General features: G+C 41.0%; 2 protein-coding genes across 8 annotated transcripts in view; one reads left to right on the top strand and one right to left on the bottom strand.

Annotated features, from left to right (window-relative positions):
- tbl1xr1a (tbl1x receptor 1a) overlaps window positions 1-4,106 on the top strand; it is a 402,448-nt gene extending 398,342 nt beyond the window's left edge. For both annotated transcript variants that reach the window (XM_046050758.1, XM_046050759.1), the window contains exon 15: window positions 59-4,106. In XM_046050758.1, coding sequence (XP_045906714.1) covers window positions 59-85 — 27 coding nt within the window. In that variant the 3' untranslated portion in view covers window positions 86-4,106. The remainder of the gene's footprint in view (window positions 1-58) is intronic.
- The window catches only part of si:ch211-51h4.2, a 116,350-nt gene that overhangs the window by 13,561 nt on the left and 84,168 nt on the right, over window positions 1-18,621 (bottom strand). For 2 of the 6 annotated variants that reach the window (XM_046050770.1, XM_046050769.1), the window contains exons 13-17: window positions 15,948-15,990; window positions 11,028-11,130; window positions 7,996-8,065; window positions 7,755-7,858; window positions 7,142-7,382 (exon numbers count right to left, since the gene is read on the bottom strand). In XM_046050770.1, coding sequence (XP_045906726.1) covers window positions 11,116-11,130; window positions 15,948-15,990 — 58 coding nt within the window. In that variant the 3' untranslated portion in view covers window positions 7,142-7,382; window positions 7,755-7,858; window positions 7,996-8,065; window positions 11,028-11,115. Of the gene's footprint in view, window positions 1-6,655; window positions 7,383-7,754; window positions 7,859-7,995; window positions 8,066-11,027; window positions 11,131-15,947; window positions 15,991-18,621 lie in introns of those variants that run through there. The other 4 variants (XM_046050772.1, XM_046050766.1, XM_046050768.1 and 1 more) reach the window with 3 other exon arrangements.

Raw genomic sequence — 18,621 nt, forward strand, 5'->3', positions numbered from 1 at the left:
TGCTTGTGATGGTTTGTGATCAGTGCTGCAGATTAATCTCTTTCCTCTTCTTTCCCAGGTGTGTGTACTAGACCTTCGGAAATAGTGCTGCTGTTTGTTGGAAGACATGGACCGACCATGAATGTGTACATAGCCAAATGACTGTCCCTGCCTGCCCTGCGTACTGCTCACGCTTACGACCATGGCCCCGCCCACTGACAGACAGGAAGCAGGAAACAGGAACAGGAAGCAAGCACTCGACACAGGAGGTCCAGAGACGGGAATGAGCAGATGGACAGACGGACAGATAAATGGGCGGATGGAAGTGCCCCTCTCTATCTGTGCAGACTCTTCCAGAGATGCAGAAGGGACGCAGTGGGAAAAAAAGAAAAAACTGATAGACAAAAAAAAGTTACAGATCCGTATATGTACCAAAATTTGGAAGCTATTTTTTCGTTTTTGATCTTTAAACCATGCTCATCGTCATCAATATGAAAAACAATGAAAAAAGTGTTGATCTTTGTTACTAGTTGGATCTCATTGTGCAGACATATCAACTTCTCCACCATAAAATAGGATGGCACTTAGTTTTTTTAAATTTCAGATATCTTGTTTCAATGTTTATATATTTTTTATCTTTGGGGGAGGGGGCAGGAGCCGGTCATGTCCGAGTTTTATTAATTGGAGAAGTACAAAGATACAAAGTCATTCAGACACGCGCACCAAACAGTTCTCAAAAACCGTGTCGTCATGATTTCAAACCTATGTGGCAAACATAAAGGCTTCTTATCATGCATTTCAGCAGTGGTTTCCGCAGCAGCGATCGGTCATATGGTTAACCTCAAAATGCAGTTATTCATGTGTTGTGTTCTCCAGAGCACAAACTCTGAACTCCCCTGGTACATTTACATGGCCATGATGTACATCTAGATGCTTTAAAAACAGCTCCTCTGTGCACTATTTGATCTAGATGGTTTTATCCACAGTTCTCCCCTCTGGACTCTTAGCAGTTACTCATTGGATAAAAAAAAAAAAGAAAATAGTTCCAATTGGCAAGAAGCCGACCTCCACTTGTTTGAATGTTCAAGGCTGTTCTGAGTTTTAGGTAATGCAACGGTAAGTCAGGTCCCATCTCAGATTACATACTGTACTCAGCCCAGAAGCATTCCAGCAGTTGTTTTTACCTTTACAAAACACATTTACATAAAGAACTCTGCAGTGCACTATGAATAGTGTCCTCCTTTACATTGCTTTGAAAGGCTTTAGAGAGTTTACTCATCATTTGTAAAACTTCAAACATTTCAACGTTTTAAACCTCAAGGGCCTCAAATCATCAAACACATCAAACAACTGAAGGGTGGTGGTGAAAGCCACCAGCAGCAAATCACCCTATCTAATGTGTTTTAATGGTTTTAGTTTTTTGCAGATTGGACATTCTCGGAGGCAGGTGCTCTGGAGGCAGAAACAATCTCAGTGACTTAAACCACAGAGGGCAGAGCCAAAGAAAAATCCAGAGTAAAAGACGAGCTTGCTAATATTACAAACTCTAGAGCTCAGCACTGTTGGTGTATTTGTGCAAGAATGGTTTTTCTATTATTCATTATTTGAAAGCATTCAGGCATTATTCCAACAGCAGAAAGTAACTTTTTTTTTTTTATTGTTATGTATTTGTAGTGGTTTATTAACAAGTGAAATACACACGGTTTGTAGTTACGTTTTAAATAGCTGAATCAACTTTGTTAGAGGGATTATTTACATGTGGCTGCCGGCATTGGTGGCTTTGCTGCCCTTTAGAAAGCAGTTTGACACTTCTGTGGGAGGTATACGATTACAAGTAGGAGGCTGACATTAAGAGCTTTGCCCACTTGGCTGATCATGATTATGTAATAGTCTGAGCGACAGTCATGCTGTGTCTGAAATCATTCTTTATTCTAAGTAACAGACTCCATAGTGACATTACATTAAGATTCTGTCTCGGTGACAGGTGTGATGTCGCACGACTGTAATTTATGTACCTATCAAACGTGACTCCTTGTGGGATTGTTAGCAGAAAGAAACTTTTTATATTTAAGAATTTTTAGAGCACTATATAGAGCCCACGTTTCCCACTCAGAATTCAGATTCTCAAATAAAATGTTGGTGAGTACATATAGCGAGTGATTTTGAACACAGCCTCTGTCTGCCTGTATTAAGCTAGCTGGCTTAGCTAAAACTACGTCTTCAAAATAGCCATGTTTGCTAGCTGTAGTGAAGTTGCCTGTTTATTTTAGGCAATGTCTTAATTGCTATGTCATGAATGAATTGCCTTGTTATCTTTTAAGTAGTATTTCATCTTCAACATTCAAATTAGCCAGTTTGCTAACTGTTTGTTCTGTGGCTCTGCTCTGTTGAAGGTTTAATTCAAACAATAACTTAATTATTGCACAGCTGCTCTGCCTCCGAGAACTACAGACATTTTAATCTGATGTAATTTTTTTTTCTTACTGTTTAATTCAACCACCCAATTTTCTCTGGCATGGAGGGGGGGAAGGGGGCTTCGGTGTGACTTTTTGGCTGTCTTCTCACCTTCATCCTTGGTTCTCCACGTCCAAAATTCTGCTTAGGTTCCTTACTGACGAGATATTTTTTGTACTCTTTTAAAGACAAATTTAAAGTTACATTTTTGTAATTTCTTTGTAGATTTGAAAAATGTGAATTGATGATTTATTGGCAGTGTTAATTTCCATGTTCCATAAATTTGAAAGGTTTTCTTTTGTTACTTTGATGCTATTGCAAATCTTGCAACAAAAAAAAAAAGGTAGACCCTGTCATGTGAGGCTTATTGAGCTGAGCTGTCATTCTGAAGGCACCTTGCCTGGGAAGAGTTTTCCAGGAGTTTTTCAAATTACCACTAAATTTTGTCTATGTTGTAATAAAGAAATGTTTTACTTTTTCTTTTGCTTGAATCTTTTTGGGAACCTTTTTCCCAGAAAATTACTTTCTCCTGAAACTATTGGCTTCCACAAAAGACAGTTTAAAAAAAAAGTCTTTAAATTGAATAAAATGGTAATTTTTCAATCAAGCCGAGACTCGAGGGAATTTGTTCCCCTTTTTTCAGCCACAGTTGGGAGACAGACACAGATGTTTTGTGGAGAAACGTCCTCTGGAAGCAGATAGAATTGCATTGGTTGAATATGGCGTGTCTAAATTGTTTGAGATTCAGATTTTGAGCACAGAAAAATTAGTTTTTAGATATCAATTTTCTTTTTACAGCGAAAACCTTTTATCACCCAAAGAGTTTGATTTGAATAGCCAAAAATCTGTTGTCTCTCAGTACACGTGTTTGTGTGGTTGCTCTTAATCACATTCTTTCAAATTCCCTGCTGAGTTGACGGCATGTCTGCGCTGTGCATCTTCAGGTTTGCCTGTGTGCTCGTTCAGCCTGACTGGATAACTGAAGTACGTCATTTGTAATTGGCTGTTTTGTCTTCAGTCCGATCATTAGTTGGCCAGTCCCTAAGGGAGTAGGGAAGCACTCATTAAAATATAATTTATGTATGAAATATCTTTTTCTGCGCTAACAACACTCACTAATTATTGAGACACAAATATAATTCCATACTCAGTGGCCAGAGCCAAAGAGCTGTAGTTTGGCTTCACTCAGAGGTTTAATGAAACCAAACACATTACATCTGCCTCCAGAGCACCTCTGCTTCTGTGAAATGTTTGTACAACTACAAACAAGCTTTATTTTCTCCTGTGTGCCCTGTAATAAAATGGGAGATTTCTAATAATGGACGTGTTCCTATTTAGAATCTGTGTACAATTTCATTGTTTTTTTCTCCCTGTATTTAAAGCACTTGAGCCAACAGTTCTGAAAATACGTCATACTGGGAAATTCCTCTGTGTTCATGCCATCCTTGGGTCTGTGCCGCACAGTGTGTCTGGTTAAACGTGGCCAAAGTTGGGGAGTCAGCCTTTCTGTGCCGCCACAACAGAGCACCATGTCAGCCCAGCAGCATCTCTCCCAGGGGGTCTCCAAGCCTTTGTTTTTGTCTTTCTTTCTGCAACTCGCATCACATCGATCTGTTATCATTTAAGTCAGATCAGTGAAACAAAAGTCCAGAATAAAATATATTTTGATAAGAGTTTTGAGTTTTTATTTGTGTGTTTGTAGAAATGCTGTGTAGTGTTGGTGCTGACCCAACACCGCAACTCACATCATGAATCATGAACTACTTTTATTCATGTCAATACACAAAAAACAATGGCTTTAATAAACTGCTAAAACATTGACTTTTAAAGAGCTTGAACCTCCTTTATGTTAATGTCCGCGTGGTGGTGCTGTCTAAAGTGGCATGCTTCATGTTGGTGTAGTTTTTTATTTTTTTTATTTTTTTGGCGCTTCACTTTTCGTAAAGGGAAGTTGCATCCATTTGGAGGCACAGCTTAAATCATTTACTTTTATGCATAGGATTCAATCCTACTTCAGATGAAAACAAAAATCAAATGTTGGTGAAAATCCATCTGATCCGAGAGGAGCACCAGCGCAGAGGTTCCCAAACCCTGGGCTGCGGACCCGGGCCTGTTTCAGAAAGCCGGTTTAACAAACTCTGAGGTTAACCCTGAGCTCTGAGTTGACTGAGCCTGACATGTGAAACTCTTCAAGTTTCCAGTTTTCGGTTTCAGAAAGGCCGATTAGTATAAGTCAAATATTCAGTCAACTCTGACTATGTTAAACCTGATGGAAGCGCGTGCGTGGGGATGAAAAAAGCCATCATCAATGGATCTCCGATACTACGATTCACCGTGGCAACGGGTAAATAAAGGCAGAGCCTTCATTTTAATCAGGTGGAGCTAGAAATATGAATGCATGTCAACGCAGAATATGATATATGTGCTATTTATGTTAAAACGCAGGAGTGGAGGATCGATACGTTAACAATATTACATTTTATACAGCGTTGCTCGTTCATCATGTACCAGAATGGAATTTCCTTAATGAATGAAGTGCTGGTGTTCTCTCTATAGGCTACATTTGATTATTAAAAAGGCTTTAGGCCTATTTATTCAGCTGTAAGCTGACGGGACAAAATGCCGGTGGCAATTGTAGCTACCTGAAGATGAAAATATGTATCAAATATAAGACACACTTTACTCATGGACTGTAAAGTCATAGTCTGACCCAGTATGTTAGCCTATTAATATATTTTTTTTGCAATGTAAAATGTGTCTAGGTTCAAACTGACTGTGAAGTTTTAGACGTCTATGTTACATTAATAAAATCTTGCTCATTTCGTATTTTATGAAATGCTGTCAACACACATTCAGACTTTTTATCAGCAGATAATGAAAAACTCACTTTTAAACTACATTTGTTTCAGCTGCATCACAGTCATCCTCACTCAGAAATATTCACATCATATCCAGCTGATAACTACGATAGAAATGTTGATAACTATGATAAGAATGTTCAATCTGTGCGACTACAATATGAAAGGTTACTGTTTATTGATCAGTTTTATACAGATTAGTTTAAACTGCAGCACTGTAGCGCACGCTACGTGTTTTTGTGCAACTGTTGCCAACCTGACAGCTACCTTAATGTCCACAGAGTCACTGTGTTATAAAGGACAGTGTAGCTTATAGATTTTATTCTGTGCAGAGGATAAATCCACAATGTCCAAAGATAACTCTTTGTCCATACATCAATGACAGATTGATCTTAAAAGCGTCATGTTTGGGTAAAAAAACTAATTGCCTATCTAACCGTGATATCAGTGTTTCTAATAACATTATGTGTTTTGATATGGGCAGTATGCAGGAGAGAGGAGTCAGAAATAAACTCAGCGTTTGTTGACGTAAACCTCCTCCCGAGGAGGTTAGGTTTACAGTGTAAATTGGGGTTACAGACCTAGAGTTTATCTGATCACAGTCTCTGACCTGGAGTTTCCCTCGTCTTGGGCTTAACATACTGTGGGTTTTCACCAAACCCACTTTCTGAAACAGGGCCCTGTACTGGCACTGAAACAATACATCCATCCATCCATCATTTATAACTGCTTCTCCATGCAGGCTGGAGCCAATCCCAGCTGACATTGTGCAAGAGGCGGAGTCCACCCTGTACAAGTTGCCAGTTCATCACAGGTCTGACACAAACAACTGTACACATTCACACCTAAAGGCAATTTAGTCACCAAATAACCTGCATGTCTTTGGATGGTGGGAAGAAGCCGGTGCGCCCGGAGAGAACCCCACAGTCACAAGGAGGCCACAATAACAATATAACTTTACAGAAAAGCAATAAATAATAAAAAATAATGTCTACTTTAACTTTGATAGGCTATGTAACTTAATAAAGAGGCCTTTTGTGCATTGTGAGGAGAAATAGAGAGAGATCATACCTGAACCAAAACTAACTCAGCAATTATGCCCCCCCCCAGGCTCATTCATACTGCATGGTGTAAAAAAGAGTGGGAACCCCTGCACTAGAGTACTCATGGTTTGGTTTTGGTGACAAATGATGGTTAAGAAGATGAGGCTGTGAGCCCTCTTGGGGACCACATGATAATCTTCTCAAACACAGTTGTTAAATTGACTACTTAGATAGAGCTCAAGTGAACATAAATATACATTTTCATTTAAATGAATTTCATTTTTATACTCTGCATGGCGCGGTGACAGTGACTCAACTCCAGCCTATGATGTAATATTTAATTTAAACTTGAATATTTACAGTTCAACAGCACCAGATGCATTTAATTCAGGGCTAAAACTCTACATTTCATTAGATTCATAAAGCTGTGTGTACATCTGGTTCCAAGCTAAGACAATCAAACCCTAGTTGTAATAAACTGTAGTTTCCCTTTAACTTTGATCGCCATTACTCTACAGTTCGTTGTGTAGACCTCCACCTTAAAATATCTTTCACAGATATGTATAAATTCTAAAATAAATAAGTTTTTGTGTGGCGTATGAATGTTTTGTGCGTGTAGGCCTTGTTGATATACATCTGGCCCCAGGTGTCTGATGGGAAAATCCTCTGGCACAAAAGAAATGTTCCAGTTAAATGGGAATAATGAAAAACAATACATATTTTGCATTGTATGACGAGCTATAGAAGTGTGAATAAAATATCAAAGCACTTGCAAAGCTTCTGATTTTTGGCAATTTCAACTCTTACTGGTCTGTCTCTCCTCTGGCTGCGTGAGGATCAGAGCGGGGTGGAGAGATTGGCTGCTGCTAAACTGCCAGTTAGATTGAGGTTGTGTGGTTCCTCGCTGTGGCTGTAGAAAGGCAGGTAATGAGCCACATCTGCCAGGGTCTGCAGGATGTCATAGGTTACTGCAAACAGGAAGTAGGTGGGGAGCAGCCAACTGAGGCTGAAGACTGAGTCGCCTACTGGCAGAGGGACCGCAAGGTTTCTGATAGGACAAAGAGAGAGAGGTCTGCAGTTAATCACTGGTTACTGACTAACTGATGTTATTCATGTTTTTGTTTTTTCAAAAAGTGAGGTCAAAGCGAGGTTACTATAGGCAACATCTGCACCTGCACTCTTATTCATGGAGATGGGAACAGCAGCGGTCATCACAGGAGTAACAGTACCAGATATAGTAGCAATTACCGTAATAAACATATATAGATATCTGTTTTGTGCAAATAAAAACAATTCTAATTTCAATTCATTAAATGCACTGAATGTCTGCTTACTGGCTTCACTTTCAGTCAAAACACGAAATCATTCATCAAATAGCTCTAACATGACAGATGTGTGAAGGAGAAACAGAGGTACTCACTGGAATCTCTCTTCTCTGGATTCTCTCATCATGATGAAGACAAACAGTCCGACTTCAGTGTTGAGGGAGAACGACACAACTTTGTCCAACATGACAACAAAACCCTGAAGAGAGCGAGCGAGCGAGCGAGAGAGAGAGCAAACACTGGTGACTGGCAGAATTCCAGGAGAATACATCATCATCACTATTAGTGTGTGTGTGTGTGTGTGTGTGTGTGTGTGTGTGTGTGTGTCTCATTTACCCTGGGATCACACACTGACACGGTAAAGATGACACCAAATCCAAGCAGTGACATGAATCCTTTAGCCATGCTGGAGGAGAGACGGAGGAGGGGAGCATGAAAACAAATTAATTAGCCAAAGTAAACACGCACGCCTCTTCATCTTAATTTACGTGAAGGGAGCCAGAAAAATACTGCAGGTTCAATAATAATAAATAATAAAGAGAGCTGTAGGCAGGGACAAAGACTGAACCCGCCACAGTATAAACATGACTGGCTTTGTGGGGAAATATGGTGTAAGAGCAGTGAAACTTTGAAAGTCGTGTGCCTGAAGGAAAGTTCCTCAACAGAGTAGTACAGATTTTATGTTCTCTTCAGACACTAATAACGTTGGCTGCTGCATGACATGAATTGTACAGTGACTATCAGAAGTTGGGGTGTTCTAGTTCAAACCTTTTTCATTTGACACAGGCTTTTTTGGGTTGTCTGTTTTATTTCCCACTTAAAAGCTACAGATGTCTTGGGAACACCATGTGCCAGATTTTTTTTACGACTATAGTTTCACAAAATGGTCTCAACTCCAAACTGACGAGCACTGCAGAGTAAAAGATTTTGCTAATACTAAATATTACTGTTATGTTAAGTACGCATTTATGTGGCCAGTGGGAGAAGAAAAATAGGCCATTTACACTTGCCAAGTGTCTGATATCCAGGTAAGATCTGAATTGCAATTTGTCTTGTTTTTTTCAGGCTACATGCTAATTAGGGTCAGCCTTATGCCAGGCCAGAGGGTGGTGGAAATGTCTCTGATGCTGTTTGGTAACTACTACAAAGACACCAGAGGAAGAAGAAGAACATTGAGCACTTACGCTGTTTATTTACAACAACAGGTTAGCTAGCTAGCTAACACATATCCATGGACTGCACTGGCTTTCATTCATGCCACTCCCTCACCAGTGCACAGATCACCCACACTGATCAAACGCCACTACAGCATGTTATGACGCCTGTGTGATTGTATGTGTTGAAATTGCTGCAGACGCCTTTTCCTGTTTTTCCGAATTGCCCCTGGTGGCTGTTCCGCCAGTGTATGAATGTTAGTTTCTGTTTGAGCACTTAGGCTCAGTGTGTAAATGTGAGTGAATGGTGAATGCAGATGTAGTGTAAAAGCACTTTGAGTGCTCGAAAAGACTAGAAAGGCGCTATACAGATACAGAGCATTTACATTTACAAAACCGGGAATTTATCAAACAAACAAAAGGGTGGGCTGCGTTAAGCTCAGTAACAGAGTGAGGGAGAGGTCATTAAAGAGGTGGTATTCTGCTCATTTTGAGGTTCAAAATATTATTCAGGGGTTGTACCAGAACACCTTTACATGGTTTCATTTTCAAAAAAACACCATATTTTTTGTCATACTACACATTGCTGCAGCTCCTCTTTTCACGCTGTGTATTGAACACTTTGTTTTAGCTAGGGAGTGATGCATCTTGTCTCTAAATGATCTTTGTTGGGAGTTGCACATGTGCAGCTCCTAGTTAAGGACTACTAGCCAATCAGAAGCAGAGAAGGGCGGGTCAGCAAGAAGCCGGTAAACAGCTTAGATTCAGCTGTTGGCTGGAGCAAGAGTTTCAGAGTGGTGAGCTATTAATCTGTAACAAAAGTATCTTTCGTCCATAAAGTTTTAACTGAGCTCTGTCTCTACATCACAGTAACAACTTCATGTCCATTGACTGCTTGGAGGGTAGCTAGTGTTTGGAAGGGAGAGGAGAGCTGTGTGCTGCAGCTCAGTGCTTTTCCACTGGTGTTTCTGAGGGCGTGTCAGAGTAGCCGAGCGTTATATGAGGCGTATTTGCTTTCACCCCTGTGACGTCACAGGGATGAAAGGGAAGCTGCTGGACTACAAGCGAGCTGTTTTCAGGCAGTTCAGAGCAGAGTTTTCTGTCGGAGATGGGAACTCCCTTTGGGCTGGACTTTGGGCTTTTTCACTTTCCAAACCTGTTACATGCACAAAAAAAGGAATATAACTCGATAAAGGAGAGGGAAAAAGCCAAAAAGCATAATACCACCTCTTTAAAGCAACCTGAGGTCTGCGCAGGTGTGGAGCCTTTAAACTGCTTGTTGTGTTCTATCATTTATATGTCTACTACTTTATACCACTAATGCTGTCATAAAGCAAATACTAGCTGAGACGCCGTGTATAGAGAGCAACAGAGTCTGGCTAGAGAAGATGGTAGCTACTACTGAGTGTGCCTGATGTAAATAAGCTGATTCAACACTCTGGTGTTCTTCTATTCATCAGCCCACACTACACTGCTTAGCATATTGCTTTTGCAGGTCTGTCTGTTCCACTCTGCAGCCATGTTTCATGGATGACATTTCAATGTGCCGTGGCAGGAAAACCACAGGTGCAACTAATAACACAATAATGGCTGCATTCCTTTTAGGTCAGTCGCATTGCTCTGCTATCGTGCACGCTGGCTCTCTGACATGACTTACTGCTGGTGCACTTTAATTGAAGGAAGCCATCATCAATGTTATTACTTGTTACTACTACACCTGTGTTTTTACTGCAGTGACAGTAAAACGTCTGCTGTGAGAAAACTCTATTGTAATGGCTGAAATTTGAATTATTATTGCAACTTGTTAAGTAAGAGGTGATTGTTCTTTCCTTCAAGCAAATTTCACATCAGTTAAATGCAAGCAGAACTCCGACCAACTTCAACTCGAGCCATCCAGAATCTGAATACTGAATACCTGTGCGAGCGTCGCCTCCTGTTGCATGTTACCACAACCATGGTAACTGTATGTAAAGCTGTATACTGTACAAAGCTACGTTTATCATTCGAGAGGTGAAATTATTAGCTACTGTTAATAATACTGTACACAAACTTTTATGCAACAGCTGATGTCGGTGGACCCGGCACACCAAACCTTCACCCCATGCCATCAGAACTATTTCTTGTAGGGGTGCGAGCATGAACTTCTGCTGTGACAAGCTATCACAAAGATGAGCTGGCAAACTAAACACCTCCACGCACGCCGTGAGTGCTCACCTTCTCGCTGAGCAGATGTGCTGCTTGTTCGGCAGGTTTTGCTCCCAGGCTTTAGACAGCCACTCCAGTCTGCTGCTCCACACAGAGCTCACCAGACCATCGACTGAAAGAAACACAACCAGACAGTCAATACAAAACACAGAGAGCGGTGAGTGATGTCATGTGGTGTCGGGAAAAATCTGATTATTTTTTTCCTCCTTAAATTAAATTAAATTAAATTAAATTATTCCAAAAAGGGGAATTTTTGAAATGTGTATTTCTCAACTTCAACAAAGTTAAACAATAAACAATGTTTATAACAATGACAAGTCAAACAGATGTAAAACAGAACAAGGGGAGCGTGTTGCTCTACAGAAACAGAACAGCAAATACTGGCACACTGGCAGTGTACATCTGTCTAATGCAGAGTCTCTATTTGCAACCTGGAGGAGGAACTGTATGTGACACTCAACATGTTGAACAACAAAAGGCTGGTGTTGATGCAGTAAAAGATGGACGTGTTTGAAACTTTATTGATCCCATGATGTGAAGTTTGCAAAGGTTATTCAATTATTCACATAATTAAAATTATCTGAAGTTCATAAATGTCAAATTTTATGTAAAAATATATGTTTAGCAGTTTATTTTTATTTATTTAAAATATTTTGTTTTCTTAAGCCACCTTTTGTTTGCATTCATTCACTCATTGATTAGACCACATTATCTGCAGGGAAAGTCATACTGCATATTGTTGTGGATCCTTCTTACTTTGCTTAATAGATATAGAATAGAAAAATAGAAAATTACTACTTTTAAAAACATTTTCAGTTTATTTTTGATCTGCTCCAATCTGCAGCTGCTTTACTTCCTTCCCACTACCAAATCATAGTAATGCACATGGTTTGGAGACTCTGCATGGCCGCAGCTGGACATACTTATACATATTCTTGTGTGGACATACGTGGGCTGAGTGGCCGAGATAAATGTCTTCACGTTTAGGGCGCAGTTTCTTCTATGACGAACCATATTTGGAACGTCCAGAGCTATAAATGCTTGCTTAAAATAGCCAGGCTAGTTTCCCCCTGCCTCCAGTCTTTATGCTAAGCTAAGCTAACCTTCTCCTGGATGTAGCTTCAGATTTATTCTACAGACTATGAGAGAGATTCAACTAATACTGTTGTACAGTCAAAATAACACTAATAACTTTGTCTCTATGTCAGCTCTACGCCATCAAGTGTACACGGTGACAGAGTGAATTACTGACTGACATTCAAGCATTAGTAAACTTACTGGTGTGTTTCATGGCGGACCCCATCACCAGGAAGGACACAGTCACACTGATGGCTATAAACACCTGGATCAGCTGAGCCACCCAGGAGTACGCCCTGTAACGTTCATTAATAATCTACATGGGTTGGTGGGGGGGGGGGGGATGGATGTTCATGGATGTTGAAAATGACAACACGACAAGGAAGGAGAGAGGCATGTTTTTGTACACATCTTCTAGTTTAAGTTTTGAAATAAACTGCACACTTAAAAATGGAAAGTTTTGTACATGTTATTGGTAAAACATTGTAACTGCTACTGTTGCTGCTGATAACTGAATATGCTGAAATGCATTTTAAAGCATGCACGTGTTAAAATGGCACTATATGTCATTTTATCTGGGGGACTTACTTTCATCACTCTCTGATCAAGTTATCTTTCTTAGCACCCTCGTTGAAGTTTGGGCTCATCGGTGAAATCAAAGCACTTTGGTTGGAAGGAAAACCTGCAGATTGGCTCCCCATTTGTATAAAGTTTAATTTCATGAAAGACACGATTAGTTTCCCAAGCCCCTCTTTGTGAGTTACGCTAATAGGATTTTAACATGAACATCTTGCCCAGTCCAGTTTTCTCCCACCGTTAAAGAGGTCAAGTCGGGCCGGCTCCATTGTGCGATTGCAGACTACCAATTAGTTTGTCAGCCAGGCCCAGCCACTACAACTCACTGCTGCGTGTTTCTATTAGTAACCCAGGAAGTTGTAAGCGGGGCTCCTGTGTAATTGAATTGAATCACTGCACTGGATGGATGCACCACCTCTACTTTGTCATTTCGGTGTGTCTGTGTTCTTTTGTCTCTGACGTGGTGTAAACATATGTTGTGTGGTACTTGGGCACTGACTATCCCACCCTGGGATTCACTATCCAATAGATTAGAAATCCTGTTCAACCACAACAGTACACCTGTTCTAGGTTGACTATAAATTGCCTCAAGTCTTTATCCATTCCGACTGTGATGAAGACACAGAAGTGTGGAAACGTTTGTCTGTTTGCACAATTAAAGGCTGCAAATCAATCAGTGCGCCGTTTTCCCGTTGGAAGTTTGCTGGCCTTTAACTGAGAAGCACCTGATTCAGCTGCGTATTGCTTGAAGATGTGTGGAGAAGCCTGTTTCTACTATTCTGCATTATAGATTTTTATTCAAGTACTTTTTTTTATTATTTTATTATTTATTATTTAAGTACACTAATTACATTATTACAGAGGTACTACATGCAAAATGACAACAAAAACACAGACTGACAACAAAAATCCAGTGGATTAAGACCACTAAGTACTATTAGTGTATAATAGGTTCATTTTATGATGCTGTTATATTTTTTAAGGTGTTTGAGAAAACGGTGTAATCAAACAACCTGCATGGATATTACTTTATGTAAGCCGGCCGCAGGACAAAGTATGTGATGTGCGGAATTACTGGATCAATAGACCAGAGAAGTCTGCTTAAACTAATACCATACAAATGATATGTTTTTATGTTTTTATTGAACACACCGTATAATCATTCATTTATGAATTTTTTGCATTTTAATCTTCCAGATTCTCTGAATCAGCAGGTTAGCATTGTCTGAAATCAATCAATCTGTCTACAAATAATAAATGCCATGTGCTTGTTCACAGATTACAAGTGGTACGGATAGCTGTACTGGATATAAATATTAGAGCACCTCATAATTTTAAAACAATTTAACAAGATGCTCTAGTTTTACTAGCCAATACATTCGCAGATACTCGTTTAGCTTAAATAAACTCAGGTGACGTTATCACTGCTTACATAACACCGTGTTAACACCGAACATACAGCAGTGTGAGCCTGCTGACTTCAGAGCATTTGGGAGCATCCTGGTGATTTTTCTTTTTAACCTATATTTTTCATGCATTTCCCTTTTTGCTCATTTTGTTCCATTACTGTAGATGTGGTTGTTATCAGTGTCTGTGTGTGGAGACAGTGTGGCATTGCTGTCAGTCGGCCAACAGTAATCACAATTGACATAGAAGGTCATTAAAGACCCTCCTGATAAGCACTCTGCTAGTGGCTGAATCATCATCACAAAACAGTGCGTTAATTATAAGGAACGCTTCGATTTTGTAAATTTTCAGTACAACCCCTTAAAATGATTCATTATATTTCAGCAGGACTTCATCTGATGAACTGTGAAACTAACCCAAAATTTTACAACAGACAAGACGTCAAAGTTGTGTAAACAGTCAATCCACACTGACTCCAACCTCTCTTCCTGCATCACCGCCCTCAGAACCAGCTGTCCTCTGTGCAGGTCAGCTCCTGAGGTGCTAAGTACTCCAATTTGCTAACAATTCTTTACCGGGCTGACTCACATCAGCAATTCAATGGATAAATATAATTTTGAAGTAGGTTCCAGGAAAAGTTCAGGAAGGAAACTGTTTGGACTGATGGATTTGCTAAAATGAGAAAACACTTTGATTGAACCAAACAAGATACTTCATCTCAACTGAGCTGTAGACACATAACAACATTCAAAAGTGAGATACTAGGCTTAATTTAATTTACTGGAATGTTGTTATGTAATGTACATGTTTTGAAGAGGTATGGACAGATTATGCCCCAATGAGCTCCTGGACACCAACATGTAAAAACAGCTGGACTACTGAGTGAATGAGTCAGGCAGGAGTCTAAAGACTGAACCATATGTCTGACATCAAACATCCCGCCAATGAAGCACCCGTGAAACATGATGCATCATCTGTCTGTTGAAGCGGATCAAACAGCTCATGAAGTTCATAATTGCAGATGTTCTTTTTTTGAACTAAGCTTTACGACTCAAACCCAATGTCTGTACATCTAATTTTAATTTTTAACAAATTTTAAACAAAAGAAAGAAAGAAAAGAAAATGCAAAAAAGAAAAGAAAATGCGAATTAGGCATGGTTCCATCAACTGGTTTAAAGCAAATAAACTAGGCAGTTTTGTCAGAAGTTGACGTTAAGTATGGTTGTAATAACATTTGTGTTTGTTTGTTTGTTGTTTGTTTTTCTCCGCCCCAAGCCCCCCTCCCCGTTCTCTTGCAGGTTTTGTTGCTTTCTGCAATTGGTGTTTCCCTCTGCTATTTCCTGTTGTTCCCACCCCCCATCCCCGCTCTCTTGCAGGTGTTGTCCTTTCTCTGTGCTGTCTGTTTGTGCCCCCCATCCCCGTGTCTGTCCCCCTGTCCGGCCCGGTGACTTAAATCAAGTTAAATAAATAATAAAACAGACAAAGGAGTATATTAATACTCTCTTGTTAAAGTAAAATCTGTCTGGCACAACATGGTATCCAGCTCATCATACTCTGTACTAGGCTGCTGGGCAGGACAGTTTTTGCATGGTTTCTAATCAAGTAGAGTTTGCAAACCGAATACAAAAGGAGGAATGGAGGAACATGGAGAGAGGTCCTCAGGAATATGTTTCAATTGGGCAAGTTGTAATTGTTCCTTCATGTCGGCTAGTATTGGCCAAGTTTTATGCTGTCCAAAGATGAAGACAAGGAAACAGCTGATCAGTCATGTGATTTAAATGCACGCTACGTCAGAATTCTGAGTACTTCAGAATGTCCATGCCTTCTGGCCTATACCTCGCCAATACAAACACACATAAGGAGGCTTACCCTAGTCAGTGGAATGGTTGCAATCTCTCCTGCTTTCTCAGACCTGAAGAGAAAACAAACAGAAGAAAAGTTGTTTTGTAACATAGGTCAGTTGAATGCAGTTAAGCGGCCTCTCCTCCTTCAGCCATTTTTTGCTGCTGTGTCATGGAGCAATCTTGATCCAGCAGCAGTATAGGCAATAAACCCCGCCCCCTGTGTTTATTACTTATTTGATGCTATAAAAAGGGGCCTCCACGTCATGATTGACAGCTGTGTCCAGCTCGCCGAGTCAGCCGTGTGTATGTGCGGGACCTCGATACTGCAGCTCCAAACCCAATCTACTGTCCATTTTTGTACAGTGGGAGGAAGTGGAGGCGGGTCATCCATTTTTATATACAGTCTACAGTCTGAAGTCATTGTGTCATTACAAATGGTAATGAAGAATAGAGCAAACAACAAACAGAAAAACTAAATCATGTTTTTCACCAGGTTGTACATTCACTTTGTTTCTGTCATTTAACACAGTGTGTGAAACAACATATCAGCTTCATGTCAAAAAATGATGGTGGTAAATTCATCAGGTGTCACTATTTCACAGTGTTTAAGTCTGACAACACACAAAATACCCTTTAACAATGAAGTGAATGTGATTTTGTCTTTAACTAGTGAAGCCACAGAAATAGCACAGACCAAACGTTTGCCAGCAGTTTGTGCCGACACGTCCTGCGTGCTCAACATCATGCATCAAAAAGCAAAACTTTCATTTCACACTAAGTTCGTCTGTTCCTTCACACACATTAATTAATCTTCATTAAGAGTCCCTTTCTCCTGGTAGCTGGCCACCTCCCAGCATGCACAGGTATCTCCTGGAGGGATACAAGAATACTACAGTAGGGGAAAATATTGTCCTAAATATTAAATGAGGCACAAATGGTAGTAAAACATATGGCAGGTCTGGGCTGAACCTATGAATCAGTGTTTCCATTTTAAACTCTAATTTTGGCCATTTGTCTACTGCTGCTGTAAAGTGCTGTAGGTTTCATTCGTTTGGTTCCCTCTGCTTGCTGCCCACCTAACACAACTGAGAACTTCACTCTAAAAGTGGGAAAGTGGAAATTGAACAAATGAAAGACTTAAGACATTTAGAAAACACAAGCTTATGGTACAGACAGCCCAGCAGCACAATGTGTGCACAACATCTGTTAAACAGCCACTGTGTGTCCTGCATGAACACAGTGGTCGCATAGTATAATTGCCAAATCAGCAGGGCTTGTCAAAATTTTTTTTTAGTCCATCTGTCCATCAGACACTTAAGTCCAAAGCAAGGTCTCTCAATAACTTCTGGCCAGACTGGAGTAGAATTTGGTACGTAGAAATTAATTAAACTGAGTTGTAAAGAATTTGTATCAGTGGAGATGAACAGTTTTTCCTATCTACCTACTGCTGCAAGGATTGTAATTCTGTTCCCCTTCAAGGGAACGCCTCTGGGCGTGGCAGGGCTGAACTATGAATGAAACTACTCCAGTCCTATTGTTGTTACTAGAACGGTGGCCTATCAGATGCGCGGTGTGCCTTCACCTTCACGCAGGGAACAAGACACTGCATTGGTCCGCCACACCTCACCCCGCCTGGAGTGCCTTGCTTCATAGAAAGGGCTAATGTGTCCTGTGTGCCGGCGTGCTTATATACCCCCTCTGGTTACGCCGTCACACACTACAGTTCTAGCAACACCAATAGGATTGGAGTAGTTTCATTCATAGTTCAGCTCTGCCACGCCCAGAGGCGTTCCCATAGTGTCGTCACCGACGCAGTGTCTCGTTCCCCTTCTCGGGGAACAAGGGTTACATACGTAACCCGAGACGTTATTTCAGTACAGCTGTCTATTTCTACGTCATGTGACAAGAAGTGTCACATGATTTGGCCACTCAAGTAATAATCCAGTCATGATTCTGATAACTTTAGACTTGCAGCTCAGTTTTGACTTTAACATCAATGACTTGTGACTTCACTTGGACAATACAAAGACACAAACATTGACATTGCAAAAACAGTGAAGCATCTCTTATTAATTTCCTTCCTCTCCTCAGAGGGACCCGCCACGGCGGGCCGTCCAGGAGCGACATGATGTCCGAGAACCACACCCGGGTTGGCCAGAACGGGGCTACAAGCAGTAGGCTCACATTGTCCTGGCGGACCCGCTCCAGAACCCCCGGGAGCAGAGTGACTGGGGGAAAAGCGTACAGAGGTAGCCTCGGCCACAAATGTACCATGGCGTCCAGACCCAACGGGGCTGGAGGAACGAGAGAAAACCATAGCCGGCAGTGCGTAGTCTCTTGAGACGCAAACAGATCCACGTCTATGGGGCTGAACTCTTCGCACAAGAGCTCCACCACTTCGGGGTGAAGTCTCCATTCCCCGGGCCTCAGCCCCTGCCTCGACAGCAGGTCTGCTCCCTGATTCTGCGTCCCCGGGAGATACATCGCCCTGAGCGATAGTAACCTCTACTGGAACCACAGGAGGATCTGACGCGCCAGTCTGTACAGAGGGCGCGAGCGCAGACCGCCCTGGTGATTCAGATAGGCCACCACCGCTGTGTTGTTCTCCTCGGAACGAACCAGGACGTGGTGGCCTTGGAGATCGGGCAGGAAACTCCTTAGAGCCTGGAACACCGCCAACATCTCGAGACAGTTGATAT

This window comes from Micropterus dolomieu, linkage group LG05 (assembly GCF_021292245.1).
Source record: "Micropterus dolomieu isolate WLL.071019.BEF.003 ecotype Adirondacks linkage group LG05, ASM2129224v1, whole genome shotgun sequence".
NCBI lineage: Eukaryota > Metazoa > Chordata > Actinopteri > Centrarchiformes > Centrarchidae > Micropterus > Micropterus dolomieu.